The following is a 21286-nucleotide window of genomic DNA, read 5'->3' as shown; positions in this document are numbered from 1 at the left end:
CCTCCGGGCATCTTCTGTATCGCCCCGCGATTTCAACTTCATCCTCACTCATCGTCAGTCTGACGGCAACCCAATTATCCCATCGCCAACAACTCAGAAATTCATCTTAATGCCCATTCTTAGAGGATTTGTTCCTACGGTTTGCCCGTCAGCCCCCATCCATATCTCACCAAGCAAGAAAGCCCCGGTGGAGTGCCGTAGGGAAGAAGTAGACGTGATCTCCGATGCGGCCGAATCCAATGGCCTTATCTCCATATCAACGCAGCTCTCACAGAATGCATGCCGGAGGTTGCCGACCACAGCAAGCCGAAAGAAATTTGATTCTCAATACGCAATGATCTTGGTTAATTGCCATTTCGTCCAAGTGGTTGCCTGAGGGCAGTGTTGATCCTCCCGACGAATCCTTCCACCACGAACGCCGTGACGTCTGGTCAGCCCTCCACCCAACTGCCGATTCTTGGTCATTTGGCCCCCATCTGCTTAGCATGTGGATCTGCGTCAATTCAAAACGTCCTCAGAGTGCTAGAAAATCTCTGCTCGAAATGACCATTTTGAACCCGGGCACCCCGAAGCTTGGTCGTGTTCCCCCGAAGTAACACTATGGGCCGCAGATATAAAATTATTTTCTCCTCCACTGCTTCATTATGCGGCAAGGCCGATCTAGCCAATTACTTGTGGAACTCGACGGATTCATCGTAGATGTAATTGCCCAATGGTGGGGGCCCTGGCGACGTGTTTGCTCTCCAGCTTGCCATCGGCAACGCCTGCAAGTGTAGCACTATATTTGATATGCTATTTCAGCCGAAGAGTAATCAACAGCTTCTCTCTGCATTGGGGATTATTGTCGAATTTGCATTCAATTTTTCTGCAGACCTCCTTGGCACAATTTTAATGTTCTCCATACGAGCATAACCCCAGATATTCCAAGACAGCAAGCAATGTTATGTTGGAGGTGCCTTGAAGTGAAATCCTCCAAGCGGATGCGTTTGAGACACTAGAACGCTATTTTCCGTATCGCGAGATGACGGACTCACCCCCGAATTGATCTTAATCGTGGCTGAGGAAGATTCCTCCTGAGGAGTGGAGCATTACAGACACCTGAAACAGGCGCTTAACGCAGTACTCTCTCTGGTTCTACCCAACCTCATTTCACACTTTCTGGGCGCCATAGGCGCCCTTAATTGAATGTATACCTATCGTCGATCTACTGATGACGTTGAATTTGAAGATAGATCCACAGCCTCGTTGCTGTGCCGATGGTAGGCATAACTTGCGCCGCATGGCAAGGCATTTAACTTTTCTATATAAAACCACCTCTTAGAAACCTCCATGAGATGTCTGCCTCACAGGGCCGGGTCCCGGCCTTCTTTCGATATGTTTTTGTTTCGCATCCCACCAGGATGGGTCTAGTGCACTTGATTAAGGAGGGATGGCTGAATATCCAACCGGTGGGGTTGAAGTTTAGGTGGATATCAGGGTCAAGATTATGAATACCCTCATAAATAGCAGTACAGAGTTATCCACCTGCACAAGGTTTCAGTCTCTTGTTGTGTTTACAATATATCACCAAGGAAATCTGGCCACCAGCTACGCCTCTCTTTTCTGTTCCAAACTGCTATCCGCTTAGGAGTGAATTTCTAAAACTGTACTCTACGTATTTTAGTAAATAGCCAACACCTGCGAGCTGTCGCTCATCGCTGAGGCGAGACACATATAACTGTGTGTGTTAGGAGTCTTGGGAAATATCCCGCATACCATAAGGATCCACCAAATTTTGACACGCTGCTTGAAAAGTACATGAAGTTTCAGTCAAAATTTCCCTTGCTTTCTTCTATCAAGAACCCGTTTTATAGTAAATACGTATCTGCTACACTTGGGATATATGTGCTGTTGGCCGCGACCTACTTCATCTGGAAAACGCACCCTGTTCCCCTGATCTGGATAGACGGTATGATTGAAGGTAACAAACCCACAATGAGCTTAAGAATAAACGTAAAACATAACTCTATATCCCTAACAATCCCAAACTCAATGGGGCTATAATATCAAACACGCCCTAACCACACTCATATGGCCCTATTTAACTATTGTTAATTCCATGTATTATTACACTCCAGTATAGTATAGATTTAGCAATATTAGGCACAGATGCAATATGGATTGTGCAGCACATCCGGATGATAAAGGAGCTAGGTTTGACAGGATAGGACAAACTAAGAGATTGTAAAATGATTGTGTGTTGTACTGTGTATCAGTGTTCAAGTTATGGTGCAGCTAATAGGGACGTTCCTTTCGCTGGTCAAATACACAACTCGATAGTGTGCTGTATACATCCTTTGCAGGTGGAATTGGCTACCCCCTACATATGCACTGTTCGCATAACTCTAATCCGTTGTAACATGGCTTACTTTCTGGTGATAACGGTTTGGGTGAACATATATAAGGTAGTAGCTCATAACAGGAAACCGCTCTGGCAATGGCCTTAAGCCACCTAAAATATCAGATACAATGTCCGCTAGTGGAGTCTTACGCTCTAGCGGCGTACTTACAATCGTTCAGATTTAAGTTTCGGAAGGACAATATGGAGCACCATGTTTATAGAGAACTGGACTGTTATCACAACAAAGCACTAAATCACCATAGCAATATTTCTGCTGAAATTCCATCACCCAATGTTCATGCATTATGGTCTCTAGAATACAACACTGCGAATAGAAGCACCGTGGTATGCTCTAACCATCTCTCACGGAGATCCTTCCCTACAAATACAGTCCCTCGGGCTCGCCTTCGGTCTTCGTCTTCATGACACGCTCTCTGGCAGCTCGGAAATCCGCCATTTGCACACGCATGCGCCGCTCTCTTAGGGCCAATAAACCAGCTTCGGAACAAATCGCCTTGATATCAGCCCCCGACAGGTCATCCTTCTGGTTGATAAATTCCTCCAGGTCAACGTCCTCATTCAGCGACATCTTCGATGTATGAAGAGTGAAGATCTTGCGTTTGGTGACTTGATCGGGGTTTTCGAAGAGGATTTTTCGGTCGATACGTCCAGGACGGATCAAAGCAGGATCAAGGGTATCGATCTTATTTGTTGCCATAATGACCTTAACATCTCCACGGTCGTCGAAGCCGTCAAGCTGGTTTAGAAGCTCCAGCATAGTACGTTGGATCTCTCTCTCCCCTCCAGATGTCGATTCGTATCGCTTTGTCCCGATAGCATCGATTTCGTCGATGAAGATGATTGAGGGCGCATTTTCAGTAGCGACCTAAAGACTAATTAGCACATATTCTGCCCTTCCAGCCGGATTCCACATACCTGGAAAAGCTGTCGAACAAGTCGCGGCCCGTCACCCAAATACTTTTGGATTAGCTCACTTCCGACAATTCGCAAAAATGTTGCGCTTGTCTGGTTGGCAACGGCCTTTGCCAACAGAGTCTTCCCCGTCCCGGGTGCACCATAGAGGATAACACCCTTTGGTGGCTTGATACCCATCTCCTCGTAAAGCTCTGGGTGAAGAAGCGGTAATTCCACTGACTCTCGAACTTCCTGGATCTGGTTTTCCAAGCCTCCAATGTCTGCGTAAGACTCCGTCGGGGCTTTGTCTAGCTTCATGACAGTGACCAAGGGGTCCGCATCATCAGTGAGAACACCAACAATAGAGACTGATTTATGATGTAGCAAGACGCTTGCACCGGGCTCTAGAAGATCCTTATCGACGAAAGACATGATGGAGACATAGTATTCAGGCCCAGTGGTGCTTGAAACGATGGCATGGTCATCATCAATCATTTCCTCCAATGTACCGACCCCCATCGGGCTCCCACGCATATCATCCACACGCCCTCGCTCGTCCGCATTCCGGTCAAGAGCATCAGGATCGCCCGCAGTAGATGGGGCACCGCCTTCCTTTGCCGTTTTTGCCTTTCGGAGACGTTCCTGGTTCTCGACATATTCTTCTTCAAGGAGGAGGTGGTCGTGGATTCGTTGCATTCGCAAGTACCTTAGCTTACAGCGGGAGGTTGGATAGACGGTGGGTAGCTTTGCTGCCGCATTTGGGCCGGCAGCCTTGCGCTTCTTCCGGCCGATTCGAGTGGTTGGCCGTGGAGGTGGTTCGTACTTGGGCTTCTCCTTCTATCCATCGCCAGGACGGTTAGCATACATGAATACAGTGGCGACGAGACAGCACAGCTGCCACTACACAACTATGTATGGGTGTATCATGTACCTTCTTATCTTTATCGTCCTTATTGTCGCCTTGTCCAGCTCCTCCGAGCCCGGATGGTTGTTGTCCCTGGTGGCAATGTCAGGACGGGGTTGCATACTCCCGGGACTCAACAAGCTCACCATTTTACTTCCAGCAAGGTATTCACGCTTCAGACAGAATGCTCAATAAGAGACTGTATTGATAGAGGCTTGATCAAGGCGTGCGCAGTTGGCCGCCCGGATGATGTTCAGTGTTGTTGTTGATGGGAGCTGGGAGTGGTTTGTCAGGAGGAGGGAGCTCTGGACGGTTGATGATACCTGGTTACTAGTACGAGCTTTCGTTGCAGGCGACAACGACGCGCGCGAGCAAGGGCAGGTTAAAGCCTCAGGCGCACATCATCGGCAAGGCACCAACTTCTGAAGCGCCGCACAAAGGTGCACGGACCATTCCAGCGCTGGTACTTCGGTACTTGCACGGCCAGTGATCCCAACTCCTGTTCTGCAGCCTCGAACCAGCCATATTATGACTGGAACACGTCTGTTGTCTGCGAACAACACCACTATCACAAGATCTTTCCTTTCCTCACCTGGTTCAAGGCCACCTTCTGCTTATCTCCCATAAAGATATATATTTTTTCTCCTTTTCTAACGGCCACCACGCTCCAATCCTAAGTCAATACAGGAAGCCGTGATACCCCTCCAACGAGCTCCCCCCGCCACATAGCCAAGACTACCTGGTGAGTGCTTTGCCAGCTCATAATACAGTGCGACGGTGCTATACTCGGGCTTCCAAATACTCCTACTGGAAGCCTTCATTCAGCGCACACTTTCGAAAGCTGTGCTAATCTTCATGTAGTTCAGGCCGCCCGAGCCCCCCGAGAGTAAATCACTACTCAGCTTACCGCCTACCGAACTTCTGCGGACCATCATGACTTCCAACCGCCTCCGAAGAATCGCCAAGGAGCTCGCTGATATCCAGAATGACACAGTCTCTAAGATATTCTGTGAACCATCAAATGGATCGGATCTGTCGCACTTGTTGGCTACCTTTCCTGGTCCTCCCGACACCCCGTATGAAGGGGGAACGTACATTGTGGACATTAAGATCCCGGACGAGTACCCCTTTAAGCCTCCTATTATGTACTTCACCACCAAACTCTGGCACCCAAATGTCAGCAGTCAAACTGTACGTACTCTCCTATCCCTCTGATTTGATTTTATAAGGTAACAATAACATAGGGTGCCATCTGCCTGGATACTCTCGGCTCAGCCTGGACTCCAATCATCACTATAAAATCCGCCCTCATCTCTCTCCAATCCCTCCTGGCCACGCCCGAGCCGAAAGATCCCCAAGATGCCGAGGTGGCCAGCATGCTGATGAACCACCCCGAACAGTTCCAGCGGAAAGCGCGAGAGTGGGCAATTCAACACGCTGCAGCTCCTCCTCATACCAGCTGGGATGTCCAAGCCGCAAAATCACTTGGGCCATCGAAGCTGAAATCACAAAAGCTGCTCTCTCGTGAAGAGGAAATGAGAAAATACCATGGCTATAATAAGGATCTGATTGATCGCTTCGTCAATATGGGGTTCGATATTGACCGCGTAGTTGAGGCTTTCGAGTTTGTCCACATCGACAAGAACAACGGGGATGACTACGAGCTCGAGGAAGCGTATATGGGCGATATCACTGCGAGATTGTTGGGTGAGCCATGAGTTCGACCCATCGACCCGTCGACAGTCGATTGAGAAGATTATATTCGGAAGAATATCTGATTAGTATGGAAGGATATTGCATTGGAGGGCAAACACCTAGTTGGCGTTCTCGAGCTGCTCTTCCGCTGGGGTTTATCTGGTCGCATTAGCTGCATCGCATATATGGTAGGGGTGTCGGGCGTTTACTACTTGCTCTCTAACAAGACCGTTTAGATATGATCACACCTCTCAATCGTGACTATCCATGGCATTGCTCGGGTCTCATTATCTTTCACCCATATCTTGCCTACTTCCGCATCAGAGCCCTCTGCCATTGTTATATTCGCCATTGTTATATTTGCATTGTTATATTTGTCATTATTATATTTTCCATTGTTAAACCTTTGACCCCTTTGTATTCCGATAGCGATGAATTTGATATCCCCAAAACGTAAGATTTCCAATAAGCCATACCGGACAACAGTGAGATGAAACGGCAATTAAAACTAGCTCGGGTGAATACTCTTTACTCGACCATGATGAGTTCGAGGACAAGTGCATGTTCTGCTGCGACAGACCATAGGTGGAATCATCAACGAACCTAAACTTATCAAAAGATTTGTATTCCTTTGCTCTTGCAACTCTCCCTCCAAAAATTCTAAACAGTAGCTAAGCTCTCGCTCATCCACGGCCTCATGTGATGCCTCCACATCTCAGCTTCCCTTCCTTGGCCTAAATTTGTTTTGACTTATTCACCGCGCTGAATTTACAAGTTCCACAAATCGATGTTTTGTTGTAAGCAAACGGTTGTTAACCACAACAACGACAACTACAACTCCATAACTTCCAAACTTCAACAGCAACGCACCTCCAAAAAACAACAAACACTCAAAGACCTAAGAATCCAAAATACCACAGACAATTGATCGTTGCACCACTTGCAAAAAGGAGCAGCAATGGACATCGCATTTATCATGACTCGGCTCGAAAACGAGACCTTGCCTACGGCGACCAGTGCAGTGCCTAAGCCTACCTCCTGTTGCGTCTCCAGTACGTCTTATCAACCCCTAATCACCTCTCGTGCGCTAACTTCCACTCTAGCACTTGATAAAGCGACTAAAAAGCACAACGAAGAAGCAACGAAAACAAAGCGGGATGGGAAGTTTGATTTGAGCGAGATACAGAAATTACTTATGGTTCACTTGTGAAGCTCCCATGCTGCAATTGGGGAGGATAGCATGGAGTGGGGAAGATAGTGCTCCGTAACGTGGTTGTTCGGGAGAAGGGCGCTAGATCGGGGGTGGGGAAGTGGAGATTTCGTGAGGCGCTCTCATGTTGGTTCTAGGTCAATTACTTAGATAAGTTATCACATATACTTCCCTGGCGAGCGTGCAATGGATTCTTAATTGAATAATAAAAAATAAATATAGGGAATATCTTCTGGGCGAGAGTGCCGAGTGATGCTGTTATAGGATTTGGCTCAGAGCTTCCTCGCGACTGAAATTCGTGTTTCGCCATCGGGAGATGTAATCATCGTGATTTACTTTGCAACTTGTTAGCATATACCTAGTAATCTATGGGAAATTGGGGGCTTACCGTATCCACCGCAAATTCTTCGCTTCCCTGTGAAGGCAGACCGACCATGGAGAACCCGCCAATTATCGAAAACTGCAGAAGCATGTGATATCAGTATGCTGGAAGAATTAGGGCAGAAAGGGAGGCCATACTCAGAGGGCGCCCTGGCTCCAACTGAGCCCAATACTCTATGTCCTTCCTATTCAGGATATCGTTCCATTTTCTGGCTGCTGCGTACCACTTAGGGGAGAGGATCGGATGAATCGGGCCTCTATCGTCGTTATTCCACCTCACTTGAATCAAATGTGATTTTTTACTATCATCCCATCGACTAGGTGCCTCTATATTGAAGACGGGAAATTTCATCGCCGGTGTTATGGTAATGCCTTCATTGCCACTAGCGTGCCAGGTGATGGGCCTTCTAGATAGCACTTTATAGGAATCCGGATCTTCTTTTTCTAAGGTCCGAGCTGCATGGAAGCCATCGACGAGGAGAGACTCGCCACCTGATCCTTCTTCGTGGGAGAGGAGATGGAACATTTGGAGACCAGCCGGATCAGTGAAATATGTTGTGTCAGTATGTGCTGGGAGGGCGAGCGTTGTATAAGCAGTATCTTTCATGGTGAGATCTGCTGTAAAGTCATAGAAACCACCTATGGATGTAAGTTGCCAGTTTGAAAATCAAGATGGGATAGGTACCATAATGCGTTACCCGGATAAAGGCGATCCGCTCGAGTAGCTGCTGCGTCTTCTCTGGCGAGACAGGACAGCCATCTACGTAGCAGAATCCATATCGGCGCTGGAGGATGTTAGTTGGTGATCTTCTGGAGTAGGTTCTCTTACAATTTTGTCCGTCCAGGTGCCAACACCGGCATCACCAGCCATAATTTCGTCATAGTGTACGGATGGGGGATTTGATTTGATTTCTGCTCCCCAATAGATACGGCTGAATTTGTTAGCAACAAAAAGTTTCCTGGTTTTTCGTTTGCTAAACTCACGGATCTTCACTCATCGAGATTGGCTTCTCATTCTCGTCACAAACAGTCGCTGATTTGGGGATGTATTTTAAGATCCAATCCCAGGGGTAAAGGCTGCTATGCTTATCATGGCTCCCTAAAGAATGAGCAATAGCACTACCGTTCTTTGAACATGTAATACTTACATTCTACACGTAAGCCTCTTGCCTCTGTGACTACTTTGTTTGGTCGGACCTTTTCAGGAATCTAGTCACTGTCAGAGCCATGATCATCCAGTTTCAGCAAAATAACACGCTCAGTACCATACCGCAAAAGTATCAAATGCCCTTTGCATGGTATCTTGATTCACACACTTATTACAACGGCAATTGTCCCTGAGCAGGGAGATATGCGTCAGAAAGTCACATGATTACTCTGAAATGGATCGTTTTAGGTTCAAAGCACTGCACTAACCTCAGCCACATATGAGGACTATAATATAAAATCAGTATCCGAATTGTCGTCTCAAAAAACCAAAACAAAGCAAAGGCCATTTCTTACAGAAATATCGTCGAGTAGTGGCCGTCCACAGTCCGCAGCTTCAACGGAATCTGATGGTTATCCCAGACACCCATGCTATCTTTTTCGTTGTTACGTGGCATGTGGCGAGGAATGGTACCATTAACTTTATAGATGCCCGATAGAAAAGGATCTATATTTGGAGGCCACGATCCAAGGGCCTCATCACCTATGGGCGCCTCGGATTCCGGATGCGGCGCATTATTTTCAGTTCCTGGCTTCAGAATTCGTGTAGTATATGGGGAACGTGTTTTTTTCCAGTTATTTTTGAACCGTGGTTGGGAATCCGGGCCTGACCCATTTGCTGTTGGTAGAGGCGACGGTGCATTATTGCCCGAGTTTGAGGGCTCAGCAATATCAGCACCAGAAGCTTCCGTCACTACAGAGCGTTTGATAGCGTTAAATAGCGGTGTGCGTGAACGGCATCGCCACAAACGTTGGATTTGGATATTCATGGCGGCACTGGCAGAGGAAGGTTGCGGTGTAGTGCTGGAAGGTTGGTGTCTATGGCTTGTGATCGAGCGACCTTTAAGTTAGCCAAACCCTTGTCCGTTATCGCTTAATACGAGTGCGGCTAGTGATACGAGCACATGGGCACCATAAATGTCGGTCTGCGCGGTATACTAATAAATAGGTAGGGAGGGCATTCACCGTGACGTACTGTTCCTTAGTGATAAGCCTGTATATCTGATTGTATTCTAGGGGGATTATCATATAATCGTCTCGACAACCCCCATCCGACGGGAAGATAGTTAGTGGCCTTGGTGCCTTAGGCTGAACCGTCCTGCATCTTCGTTGATCATCTCACCTTCCGATGTCAATAATCCAGAGCTACTCCGTACTGCGTATTCGCCCCGCATCTGCCCCGCATTGTTCAAGTACGATGCAATCACTCGATACCCTCCCGCCGGAGATCCTCCTATACATAGCACGATTCACCGGGAGTGATTATCTTCGTGCTCACGTTGATAGACTCCTCGTGTGCAAAGGTTTCCATCTCCCTCAAATTCAAGTCAACATATCAACTTCAAGCTAACAGTACTCATACTACTTCCTAGGTACCAGGTTGCACAGTTCGTGGCTTTTGAGAACCTCGCGCTATCGACCGAATCCCTCCAACGCTTCCTAGCCGCCCCAAAACGGTCTCATCTCCGCGTTTTAGCAAGTGTTAGAACGTTATCAATTGAGGGCAGGAACTACGACGATTATAACTCCCCCATCGACGCAGCGACCGATCCCGATCCTCTGGTACTAGAATCCGAGGCTGAAAATGACCATCACCGCGCACAGATAGAAGCTTGGAGAATGATGGGGCTGATAGGAAACTGCGTGTTTCTCGACCTCCAAACCTGCGGAAGCTTGGTGTCCTTGGCTGGATATCTTCGTCATATGGCCGAGCTCAAAGCCTTCCGACTCAAAGTATCCATGAAGTCGCCATTGAATGAGTGGGTCGATAAACTGCTCACCCCAGCCATAGTATCCGTCATCAATTCCCTTCCCAGGTCCATCACCAGCCTTACGATAGACAATCCGTGGGAACAGTCCGGTTTTAGACACGGCCCAGATGACTACCATCAAATCTGCTGTCTGGTATTGTCCCCAGATTTTTTACCTTCCCTGCGTCATCTGCGACTTCGCCTGCGTAGTATTTGCCCAAGGATCTTCGAGATGAACGATTCTGCAAAGCACCCCTACCTTGAAACGTTCATTATAAACCTCAGCCGCAAGGAGCCAGCACTGCATCAGGCTGAAGGTCAACAATCAGAGTGCTGTCTTGAGTTTGGTACTATAAAAAGAACACCTTTCCCCGAATTGTTGGATGCTGCAGAAGCTACCATGGTTCGCCTGCCTGCTATAAGAACTTTTAGAATTCTTCGCTGTATATTCCCAATGTTGCAAGTTGCTGCTCATGACATCCTTACGAACAGACAGGCTCTGTTACCGGAGAATGCTCGTTGGAACGATCTAGATTGGATTGGTGATGAGTTCACAGATATCGATGTTCATGATCAGTCAGACGTGGATTTGTTTGATGATTCGGACTTTGATGCTCCTTGGATCAGTCTAGAGGCTGAAACTGCTCTGTAATTATTCAAGGCGGGAAGAACACAGAAGATATTCTATAGGCGTCACATTATTGTTCTTCAGTCCTATCTTTACGACCATACAAGTTGATTTGGAAGATAAGTGTGTTTGTCTAGTGATTCAGAGCGACAATTCAATTCTAGCTACTATAATGAGTGTGCGGTATACATGTGACGAAAAAATGACCTTAACCAGCACATCCTTCATCCTTCATTGTTATCATATGTTCTCTTCCATCTATGTTGATGATTCAATGCCTCTGTCCCGAATACCGTCCATCGTCATTGATAGTGCGCGAGAGGAAGGCACAAGGTGGATTGAGCGTTACTACTGCCCGTTAGTGAATTTCCTGGCTATATTTCTCGTTCAACGCTGGCTGACCAATTGTAACTCTCAATTTGGCACATTGCAATCGGAGTTGGCGCAGTCACAAGGAGGGACGGCTTCGAGTTGCGAGTGGCAGTCCCAACACTCGGGGAATGTGGTCATTTTTTTGATAGGCCTGTCGACATTTCTTGAGTTGGAATCGGTTGGGTTGGCATTGCTTGGGTTGTTTGAGTTGACGTTGGATTGGTTGGCATTGCTGCCACTGGTAGTTGTTTGGTTTGGCATACTGATTATGGTGCGATCAATAAATAGAAGGTGGTGGTGTTGGAGAGTGAATGGTTCGTCCTGGCTAGTGATAATAATTCTCGAGGTCTGTATGGAAAGTTCCGAGGGTATGAACCTTTGACTCTCGTAGTTGGATGCTTATCTTACGCTATACCCCCACTCAAAGTGGCTTTGTTTGGGCTGCTGTGAACTCTCAAACTTGGGCAAAGCTGCAAACGCAATTCTCTTCGTCGGGCCATTTCATACTCTTGTGTAGGCTATATAGAGGGGTAGAAGCCAATAGCCAATGCAAAGCTGCAAACGCAATTCTCTTCGTTGAGCTATTTCACTCTCGTGTAGGCCATACAGAGGGGCAGGCGCCAATAGCAGATGATGGCCAAGTGCTCTGGCGAACGGAAATAAAGAGTTGCCCGTTGGCCAACGGGTAGGTGAAAAGTAAGTTGGCATGCAGCGCGGGAGTGCAGCCCTACCAGATGGAAGGGTTTGGACAACTGTGGCCAATACACCATAAAGTGTGGAGCCAGAGAAAACAACAAATGAATGCCGGCAGGCGCAGAGGCTCAGCCAGACCGAGCGATTTTGTTTCGGTTTTATAGAGTATTACAGTGGTTTCAGGACTTTTTGTTTATTTTGTAGCACCTCGAGGTAGGCAAGTACAGCCTAGCGCATTACGCTAGAAGCTCTTTATTGAGCTCTTTATTAGAATGTAGACATATGACTGGGGCATCCTTCAACGTTTTCTTGGAGATTGATTCTACAAACAGTTTCTCTTCTCTTCTCTTATTTTCTAACTGCTACGTATATCTATCCAAGGCCCTATTCCGACCCAGACTTTCCAACCCCGTGTCCAAAAGTGCGATTCTCCATCTGAATTGTTCCGATCGCTCTTTCTTGCACCACGTTCTAAAACGGTGTTAATGAACGGATATGGCACCATCAGATTCATGGACATCATACCAAAACATGAGTTGCGATAGCGAACAGGCACGAAAAATTCAACAGCTTCTGCTTACCGCAAACTTTCCGTTTTTGTGCACTACAGCAGTGCAACTTCGTTCCACATTGGCTGAAGCGCCTCAAGCAATTGGCCAAACGCTTACGTGCTCAATCGACTCCACCAAGTTTGCCAGTGGCATGAACAACGTCGTAGTTGAGCTCAGATTCTCAGATTCGGAATACTGGATTGCCAGAATCCGACTTCCTACCAATCCCATTCACGACGCAGCCGTCGAGGCTTCCATTCGAAGTGAGATCACCACGATAAATCTGGTGAGCTCTCGTACTTCCATTCCAATTCCCAAAGTCTACGGCTCCGACGTTTCCACCACAAATCCTTTCGGCTTCCGCTATATCTTGATGGAGGCTCTCCCTGGCCACGTTCCCGATTCATCCTTCGCGAAAACAGTGCCACAGAGTAAGTGGGACAAGGTCGCTGAGCAGTTTGCCGACTACTATTTCCAACTCAGTAATCTCCGATTCGACCACATCGGCAGCCTATCCAGCGGCCTCGACACCGCTGACGAGCTCTCTATCGCACCTTATAACGGCAGTGGACCCTTCTCTACCTCACTTGAATACTTCCACAACACTCGCAAGAAACAAACCCGCGCGATCAAATCCGCACACGGCAACGACGAACAATGGTCCACAGCTGCTTGGATCCTTGAACAAGCACTTCCAGCAATGGTCGTGGAAGAATATGTGCGTGGGCCATTCCCGCTTTGCCACATGGACCTACATTACGGTAATATCCTCGTTGACGACGACTATAACATTACGGGTATAATCGACTGGAGCGATGCACAAACTGTCCCGCTGGAACGTTTCATCATCACTCCGGAATTCGCGATGTTTCCGGGTCTTTCGGACGAGAAGAGTGCTCCTTCCATTGCGTTCAGAGAGAAATTCGCTGCGGTGCTGAGAACGAAGGAATTGGCTGCACGGATGATTCCCGATGGGCCACCGCCAATAGCAGATATGCTTGGCACACCGCTGTGGGAGATTGTGTATCGGTGCACGTATAGTTATCACTGGAGGGCGTTGACAGACTCTAGATTGGTGTTGCGGCAGATGTACGGGGAGGATGCGAAGTTTGAGGATTTCATGACTTTTTATAAGAATGGACCTGTCAACTTTAAGGGTGCAAAGCCAATTAGTGGGCGTTTGAGGATGTGAAGCTGGAGGAATGGGTTGTCTAATGTGTATTGCTCTTTCAATTAGCTGGTGCGGAGTAGTTGTACTGACTTGGAAAATTATTAAGGAGACGTGCGAAGGAGGACTGATTATCTCAGTGCTAGTTAAGGGCAAGTTCTAGATCGAGTTAAGCTAGAATTCACATTAACGCTTGCGGCAACTGAAAATATTATTGAATACAAGGAAACTAATATGTCTTTATATAACCACATAATTTATTAATTCCCAGCGGCTAAGCCGAAAGGGCAACTATTACTAGTCTACAAGCATAATTCACAAAGATATGTCTTAACCCCCTTAAAACCGTTATACTTTATTCTTTTTAAAGAAGAAACTAGAAAAGAAGGTATAAAGTTGTAACAATAAAAGGAATTCTTATTTTATACACAGCCAGCCTATAGGGGCTAAGGTCTTGCCTGGCCCACAGGAATTGAAACCTTCAGGTTGCGTCGACGCCAACCTCGCCTCTATCTCATGCTCCACCCTCCTCGTCCACGCAAGAGAAAGTATGGACTTGTAATACTCCAACAGTCCTGGCATAAACTGGACGTCTTGAATGTAGTACAGCCTAATAGCGTCAGGCAAAGGGCGGGTGTTGAAAATCTCGAAGCTCCCTCCAGATTCGGGTACGAAAAGCCTCCTGCCGCTCTCCTTGATCTGCCTCCATGTTTCCCTGTAGGAACTAGGGAGCGAGGAATCATTTTCGATGCACTTCTTGAGCCCACTAAGCCATTTCCTGGTATCTGAGCCTAAAAACTTTCGTGATGCTACTTCCATTAATTGTATGTCTTGTATACCAGCAAGCCGAATACCATAAAGGCCAAATAAAGCGTCCGAATCGTTGCGCACGTCGAAGAATACCTTCAGGATTTGTTTAGACTCTAGAATGTCTTTTAAAGTCGTGCCTGCCCTGCCAGGGTTGTAAAATGCGTTGCGGTCAAGGGTATGGATATCGATGAGGTAGATCTTGTTTAATGGATGAACTAGCATTTGCATGATGGAGATGGTACTATGCCGGGATAGATTGACACCTTCCAGATCGACATATAATGATATGTTTGGCCTGTTGGTGAGACCGTCAATGAGGTTTATCATGGCTGCATGTGTGTCGATAAAAGTACTGTCAGTCGCTGAGGCTCTACGGTCCATTTCTGAAATGCTAAAGCTTTGTGGCATTTCAGGCCGCCGATTAGGAGAGTAGTGATAACCAGTAGAGGAAAGGTTAGACCGAGATAAAGAGCTTGCATTTTAATACGAGAGTCGAGATCAACATACGAGGAAGATGAGGAAGGTGCTGAAGGGGAGAGGGGGGGGGACTTCATGAGATACATAGACAGGAGGCAACTTAAGAGATCAGATATAAAACACACAACAGGCTGTGGCCATCGAACATACATAACCCTATTCGGTTCTCACAAATATTCGCCCAGGACCACTTGCTACCCCTAGTCTCTTCCATCGCAACTATAAAACAATAGGAGGTTTCGGTTACCCCAATGTTTTACTTTATTAATAAAGGGATCGAGAGAACAAAGAAGCGTGCTTGTGCAGGCAGGTGACCCGCTTGAAGGCATAACACTATTTTTCGATCGGCTGGCGGCTTCTTTGTTTATCAAGTTTACTATTGCTCAGTATATTCCAAGAAAAATCGCCAAGAAACAGACGAAATTATTAAAACAGGTGAACACAACGGCATAGGTGTAAGGAGCCTCGAGAAAAATCCTCGAGTAATGGAGCGAACAAAGATACGGTCTTAGCTCGCCATGAACGACCACTTGGCGAAATATTGATTGGGATCTCCACTGATGAAGTGACATAGTTTGTCTCAAATAATTCGGTAGTCGCTCAAATTATAGAAACACAGGCTGCAGCTATGTGATCCTGCCGCCGGGAACACCTAATAAATAGTGAAATGGGCGAAAATCAAGTACAGATAGACTAGTCAAGATGGCATAACTGGCGTTAAAAGCATCAAAACTATAATCTCAACACTAGCTGAGTAGACCACTAAACGCTGAGTAAGAAACAGCCTTTTAAGGCATCTGGTATTCCACAAAATGACCTAGAGGCTCAAAAGAGTGGACATGGTGGTACATCATTTTTTTTGTTATCCCCCCCTTATTTCCTGCCAGAAGAAGATGGCGAGAGACGGGGAAAGACTCACATTTTAACAAAAAGAATTCTTCGACGAGGGAATTTCCGTACTTGGTGGCCAAATACAAAGGTGTTGTCAGCACCGATATTGTCTTAGATCCGTGGCTTTGGAACAAAGGAGATACATCCATGGCACTTGGGACAGACCATGGTCACCCTTTGGTCATCTCGTATAGGATGAGTCGTATAGAGACAACAACCCAAGAAGCAAAGGCAGAATGCCTGTAGAAGGTGCTCGGCATCCCGGCGAAGAGTTTGTTCATCCACAGTTTTGTTCCAGACTCCAGAGTTAGGAGGGCTGGCTAGATACTGCCTCGTGGAGATGTAATGTATGGAGATGCCCAGACGTTGCAGCAGTAACCATTGCTCTGCCAGCTCTGCGGCTTGCTTCCCTCGGCCTTGACTTTTGACCAGAGCCTTCGTACGAGTTGGAATGAAGTTGGAGTAAGGTTGCTGCTATAGTACCTAGCGCGCACGGACCAGGCCGTCACGCTACAACATACCGACGCGTATCCCCGACGTTCTTTCAGTTCCTGTTTGTTTCTTAACCATCTAGTCACTCACTTCCACTTCATGCACGCAAATATTCTTTCTTCGAAGCGGAGGAAGTCCGGTTTCCCATGCCCATACTGCGAGGCGAGGTGGTTGGCTATTTCCATTTAAATCCCCCAAGTCGATAGCTAATGTACAATTTAGCTCGCCATAGGCAACTATTTTCCCAGTTGCTCGAAAATTGCTTTATAGTTCTTCGAGAAAATGTTCCAGGCATAATGCGGTCCCAAATGCCGCATAGAAGACTCCCTTCATAAGGGTAAACCGTAGACCCGGGCTCGGAAGTACCTGGCTGTGACTGTTGGGTTGCCCGAATTAAAATTAGTACCTTGGTATTCACATTTCTCGAATTATCTTTTCTACATATATGATTCTATGCCACGCATGGTACTCCCTCATTCTATTCCTGTGGCCGTATCTAATCTCTACATGGAAACTGATATACTGTCAATACAAGCTCACTGAACTTTTCCAATCTCTCAAGAACTTAACATTAGTGATCATTGTATCAGGACGCTGGAGTACCATCAAGATATCAGACCTGTATAGCAGGGAAACCCGCCTCTCGTGTTCCCCTCAAAGCATACAAATTTTGAACTTCTGAACCTCCAAACTGCTCAATAATTCCATGTGGGTTATACTTGTTGGAATTCCCCAACATTTCGTAGTTTTACCTATCCAAGCATTTATGTTACCGTATTCCGCCTACTGTAAATATTCATTACGATACCTATGCCGCTTCTCCACTTGGCATAATGTCATCTGCCTCGGCTCCAGATCAATTTATGCACCGTCGATTTCCGCGTGGCACCGCCGAATTGTTCTACCCTAGCCAACACCAAGACCGAGTTGCTAGATAACATCATGCCATGCAAGCATTACCCACGTGGAGCTTTGCTCTCATGGGGACAGCCGCGAGGCGGCAACCGGAATGTAGGGCGAGACACCATTTAAATGAGGGTACTACAAAAACTACAAGATGGAACAAGTGAAGTCATATGTAAAGCCATGATTTTATGAAATATATACATTTGAAAGCTGACATCAGACCTCAGTCCTATCCCCTGGAAGGGAGATTCCGTGATATCCCTAATGCCCATTCCTGCCGGTTCGACGAACGCCCTCCACCAAAAATGAAAGCCTAGGCACTTACCAGCCTCAGTCCTATCAGATCTCCCACCTCACAACTGGTACACCTTGACCGAATTGATCGTCCAATAGGCCGGCGCAAACACTCCCGGATTTTGTGCAACATAGTTGTTACACGAGCTGGCCCTGCTGGCACAAGTACCGCCCCAAACGCCCCCTGCCCAATCACCACAGAAAGTGGTGTCAAACACAATATTTTGATTCATAAAGTGCTGGTCAATGTTACAGCCACTGCCCCCGTTGAAAGCCACAATGGGCAAGCCCCAGTTACCCGTGACAGGATTGCCGCTCCTGATATCAGCGGGAATATTATTCCGAGGGAAGAACCAAACGTAGATACCCGAGGACTCCCACTGCATAGCGTATACTCCACCTCCGTTGTTGTTAAAACCGTCGCCGTAGGCATTGGGTACCGTTGTGGTAACGCCACAGCCGTTATATCCGTTATTGGAGTTGCAATTCGCGTCGTTCAGATTGGTACCACCTTGCGAACCGCCAATGTTGATCGTGCATCCCGCCGATGTGTGAAGGGTTATGCTGTTTGTGCCCGCTAGATTGACACCCTCGAGGACGTCGATCTCGCCACTGTTGGGCCAGTTGGGACCGAAGAGCCAGAAAGCTGGCCATACGCCACAGATACTACCGGGCATATGGGCGATGTCCGCGATAAAGAGACCATGGTTATAGGCTTTATTGCTGGTTAATCGGACAGAGGCGCGCCCGGGAGAAGGGTTGGTGGTGGTGTGGTCGACCCCTAGGTAGATTTGGCCATTGTTGGTGTTGATAAGTCCCCTGTTTTGGGCGTTGGATTGGGATTGATAGTCCACGAACCCATGCGTCGGGTCACTTCCAGTGAAGAAGTTGAAGGATGAGAAAAAATTGATGCTGGTATAGCTATCAACCTGTCTGTAGCTTGCGACGGCAAATTGAACGGGGATCGTAAGGTTACTGGCCAAACTCATCGCTGCGGCGTTTGCGGCATGGAGATAGGCCAGGGTGCTAAGCCCGACAAGAGAGGTTTTGGAATGCATGATGAGAATATAATACAATAGCAACCAGGTACTTCCAGCGTATATAGAGGGATTTATGGACAAAGTATAATATTTACAAGTGAAGCATCAAAAGAATTGATGATGAAGGACCTGGAGGTTGGAAGGAACGTGAAGAGCTTTGAACACCGGTGGAACTCATCAAGATCCGAAATGAAAGAAGCAATACGCATATATATACTTTTCAAGGCACGCCTAAGACATTCTGAACAGGAGGTAAATGAAGTAATATACGCCACGCTTCCTCGGCGGCTTTCCGCCGAGAAACGAGTCACCCATGGCAAACAGGACCTGCTCCTCTATCGATAAAACATCGCCGCGTGGGGGGAATTCAAAGAACGCGAACATGACCGAAAGACGGTAGTAACAGCGCAGAGTTGCATCTCCGAAATCGAACGCAACTGATGATGAGGTTGAAGCCCATGCGACGAGATCTTGGCGTCATCCGTCCTTATCCACGCCACAGCCGGTGAGTGTGGCCGAGACGAGCGTTTTCCTCCCAGCTTGTTGGATAACATGCAAGGCCAAGCACTCACCTGGCCGCGGCAGTCATCTCGGGAGAGTATACAAGAAGAAGGTGTTGGCGTACCCCAGGTTGGGGGACGTGGAGAGAAGCGACGGATGAGATGCTGGAAACGGGTTAATATTGTACTTGGAACGCCTGTGCTGTATGGTACAGCATCATGCGCTGGTTCAGCGGAGCTGCCGACCAGGCCCGGGGCGCAAAGCATGAGTTTACCGACGACGTGTGACATGCGATAGGGTCTCGGGACTCATCGCGATCATAGGATGGGAGGCGCAATCCAGAAGGGGCAATCAGCCTCCGCTTTCGTCGCAGATCGACATGGAGTTTAAGTTGACCTTAGGGAGTAACCTTACAGCGAGAACCTAGAGCTTTGGTCAGGAAGCCTAGAACGCGAAGCCCCTAACAGATGTGATTTCATGCATAGGCCCGAATAACGACCGAAAGAGTTCTTTTTCAATGTCCGGAGGCTAACCCTGAGTGCGTAAAAGTAACCTGTTATAGACCTTGGAAATAACAATTGGCGGTGTTGATAAGTCGTCTCATACTCGAGTATGCCCATTTTTTCGAGGTCGCTTATTCTTGTGTCTACAGAGTAAGGACACCGGACGGACGACCTATAAAAATGTAAATATCTCTATTAAGTTTATGTGATTCGGACCTAAGATTGGTGGGGGTTTTATTTATAATGCATCTATATGTATGACATCTAAAAAAGCTATACATAACTCCGTGAGAATTTGGCCGTTCTTTTGGAAGGTTTAGTGCATCTGCCAATGTTATCAATGGACGCGGAGTCTGCGGGCACGGCGACAGAGCTAGATCGAGGGAAGCCGTCGGCCTCATTTTGCTCACTAGGCAGCGAGCGTTACAGGTGCAAATGCAAAGGATAAAATATCACAGACCAGATGACTATGGATAACTTATAATGGCCCGAACCGAACTGGCCATGTTAGCTTTGTTTGGCTAGCCCGGCGCATAGAGTTGAGAGGCGGCAAGGCCTCGAAGGATAAGGAGGGCACTGTGAGTTTGCCTACATGTACTGTACAGTACAGTGCTTCGTACAGCTAAGGAAATTCTTGAGATTGGGTAAGTAGACGCACTGTGGCTTCCGTATCTCACATTAAGGTTATCGAGTACTTCGTATCTGCAGTGCCGATAGATCTTGAGGACCCTTACGGCTCAGTCTGATCGCTCAGATCAAAGTCAGGTATGAGCACGCGATACTAGGGTACTTCCTTCGGGATCCGGACCCGCCTGCCGGGTCCCCTAATTTCCGTGGAGCGAAGAGTTCAATTTAATTCAGCATGACAAACGCCCCTAGATGCCATTACTCCCTAGCTGATGAGATACAGGGTCCGTTCTAAGTAGATTGACCCCGGAAAACTGGTGGTCTGTGATGGAACAATCAGCATGACGGACCATGCCGTTTACGGGAGATCCGCGCGAATCGGCGATTGATATAAGACTAGTTATATTACGTCTCTGACCTTATTGGATACAGCCCACCGGACGAACCACTGCGAGCAAACATACTTTTTAGGTTGATGGAGCGTGCACATGTCGAGCTACTCATTCCGAGTAGAAAGATAGGGGGCTTTGTTAGGCCACTCTAGGCTCGCTTATCTCCCTCCCCCTTTTATTTACCCAACGAGAGAGCTTTTGGAAGTCGGAAGTCTTCCATCCGGATATTACATGTGAAATTCCTCCAGACCGCCATTTGTTTACGATATCCTTTTAATTTTCTCCTTTGAGATCTATTTTCTACCGTTTTCCTGAATAGCTGGATTCTTTCTAATTCAACTGTCGCGGTCGTTCTCGAAGCCGAGCGGATGCTCAGGTTGCCTATATCCGTTATATGACCGAATACGAAGTAGTAGCTCCCAGACCCTCATATTGTATAGAAACCAAAGGGAATTAAATGCCATGTTTTACGAGGGGTTTATACATCTTAATCGCTGGA

The 21286-nt window shown here is 47.3% G+C and overlaps 7 protein-coding genes across 7 annotated transcripts; 3 read left to right on the top strand and 4 right to left on the bottom strand.

The window, feature by feature from the left end:
• Positions 1–2759: 2759 nt before the first annotated feature.
• BP5553_03704 (26S protease regulatory subunit 6B) lies at positions 2760–4724 on the bottom strand (the record flags this gene model as incomplete). Its single annotated transcript, XM_032012327.1, has 4 exons — positions 2760–3266; positions 3317–4132; positions 4227–4292; positions 4650–4724. The coding sequence occupies 4 exons, from the start codon at positions 4722–4724 to the stop codon at positions 2760–2762; spliced, it is 1464 nt and encodes a 487-aa protein (XP_031872020.1).
• Positions 4725–5132: 408 nt separating this feature from the next.
• Positions 5133–5917, top strand: BP5553_03703 (UBC-like protein; the record flags this gene model as incomplete). Its single annotated transcript, XM_032012326.1, has 2 exons — positions 5133–5390; positions 5444–5917. The coding sequence occupies 2 exons, from the start codon at positions 5133–5135 to the stop codon at positions 5915–5917; spliced, it is 732 nt and encodes a 243-aa protein (XP_031872019.1).
• Positions 5918–7362: 1445 nt separating this feature from the next.
• On the bottom strand, positions 7363–9461 carry BP5553_03702 (Trimethyllysine dioxygenase; the record flags this gene model as incomplete). The annotated part of the gene is made up of 10 exons (XM_032012325.1): positions 7363–7439; positions 7493–7564; positions 7624–8124; positions 8171–8270; positions 8315–8417; positions 8470–8584; positions 8634–8694; positions 8756–8822; positions 8902–8919; positions 8989–9461. The coding sequence occupies 10 exons, from the start codon at positions 9459–9461 to the stop codon at positions 7363–7365; spliced, it is 1587 nt and encodes a 528-aa protein (XP_031872018.1).
• Positions 9462–9889: 428 nt separating this feature from the next.
• BP5553_03701 (uncharacterized protein) lies at positions 9890–11094 on the top strand (the record flags this gene model as incomplete). The annotated part of the gene is made up of 2 exons (XM_032012324.1): positions 9890–9985; positions 10072–11094. The coding sequence occupies 2 exons, from the start codon at positions 9890–9892 to the stop codon at positions 11092–11094; spliced, it is 1119 nt and encodes a 372-aa protein (XP_031872017.1).
• A 1536-nt stretch (positions 11095–12630) lies between these two features.
• BP5553_03700 (uncharacterized protein) lies at positions 12631–13878 on the top strand (the record flags this gene model as incomplete). The annotated part of the gene is made up of 1 exon (XM_032012323.1): positions 12631–13878. The coding sequence occupies one exon, from the start codon at positions 12631–12633 to the stop codon at positions 13876–13878; it is 1248 nt and encodes a 415-aa protein (XP_031872016.1).
• Positions 13879–14271: 393 nt separating this feature from the next.
• On the bottom strand, positions 14272–15045 carry BP5553_03699 (uncharacterized protein; the record flags this gene model as incomplete). Its single annotated transcript, XM_032012322.1, has 1 exon — positions 14272–15045. The coding sequence occupies one exon, from the start codon at positions 15043–15045 to the stop codon at positions 14272–14274; it is 774 nt and encodes a 257-aa protein (XP_031872015.1).
• A 2738-nt stretch (positions 15046–17783) lies between these two features.
• BP5553_03698 (Mixed-linked glucanase) lies at positions 17784–18782 on the bottom strand (the record flags this gene model as incomplete). Its single annotated transcript, XM_032012321.1, has 1 exon — positions 17784–18782. One exon carries the CDS (start codon positions 18780–18782, stop codon positions 17784–17786), a length of 999 nt encoding a protein of 332 aa, XP_031872014.1.
• Between the last annotated feature and the right edge of the window lie 2504 nt (positions 18783–21286).

Source organism: Venustampulla echinocandica (genome assembly GCF_003357145.1).
Source record: "Venustampulla echinocandica strain BP 5553 chromosome Unknown scaffold_1, whole genome shotgun sequence".
NCBI classification, from domain to species: domain Eukaryota; kingdom Fungi; phylum Ascomycota; class Leotiomycetes; order Helotiales; family Pleuroascaceae; genus Venustampulla; species Venustampulla echinocandica.
Note: the sequence above shows the minus strand (reverse complement) of the source record. Positions and strands in the feature narration are given on the sequence as shown.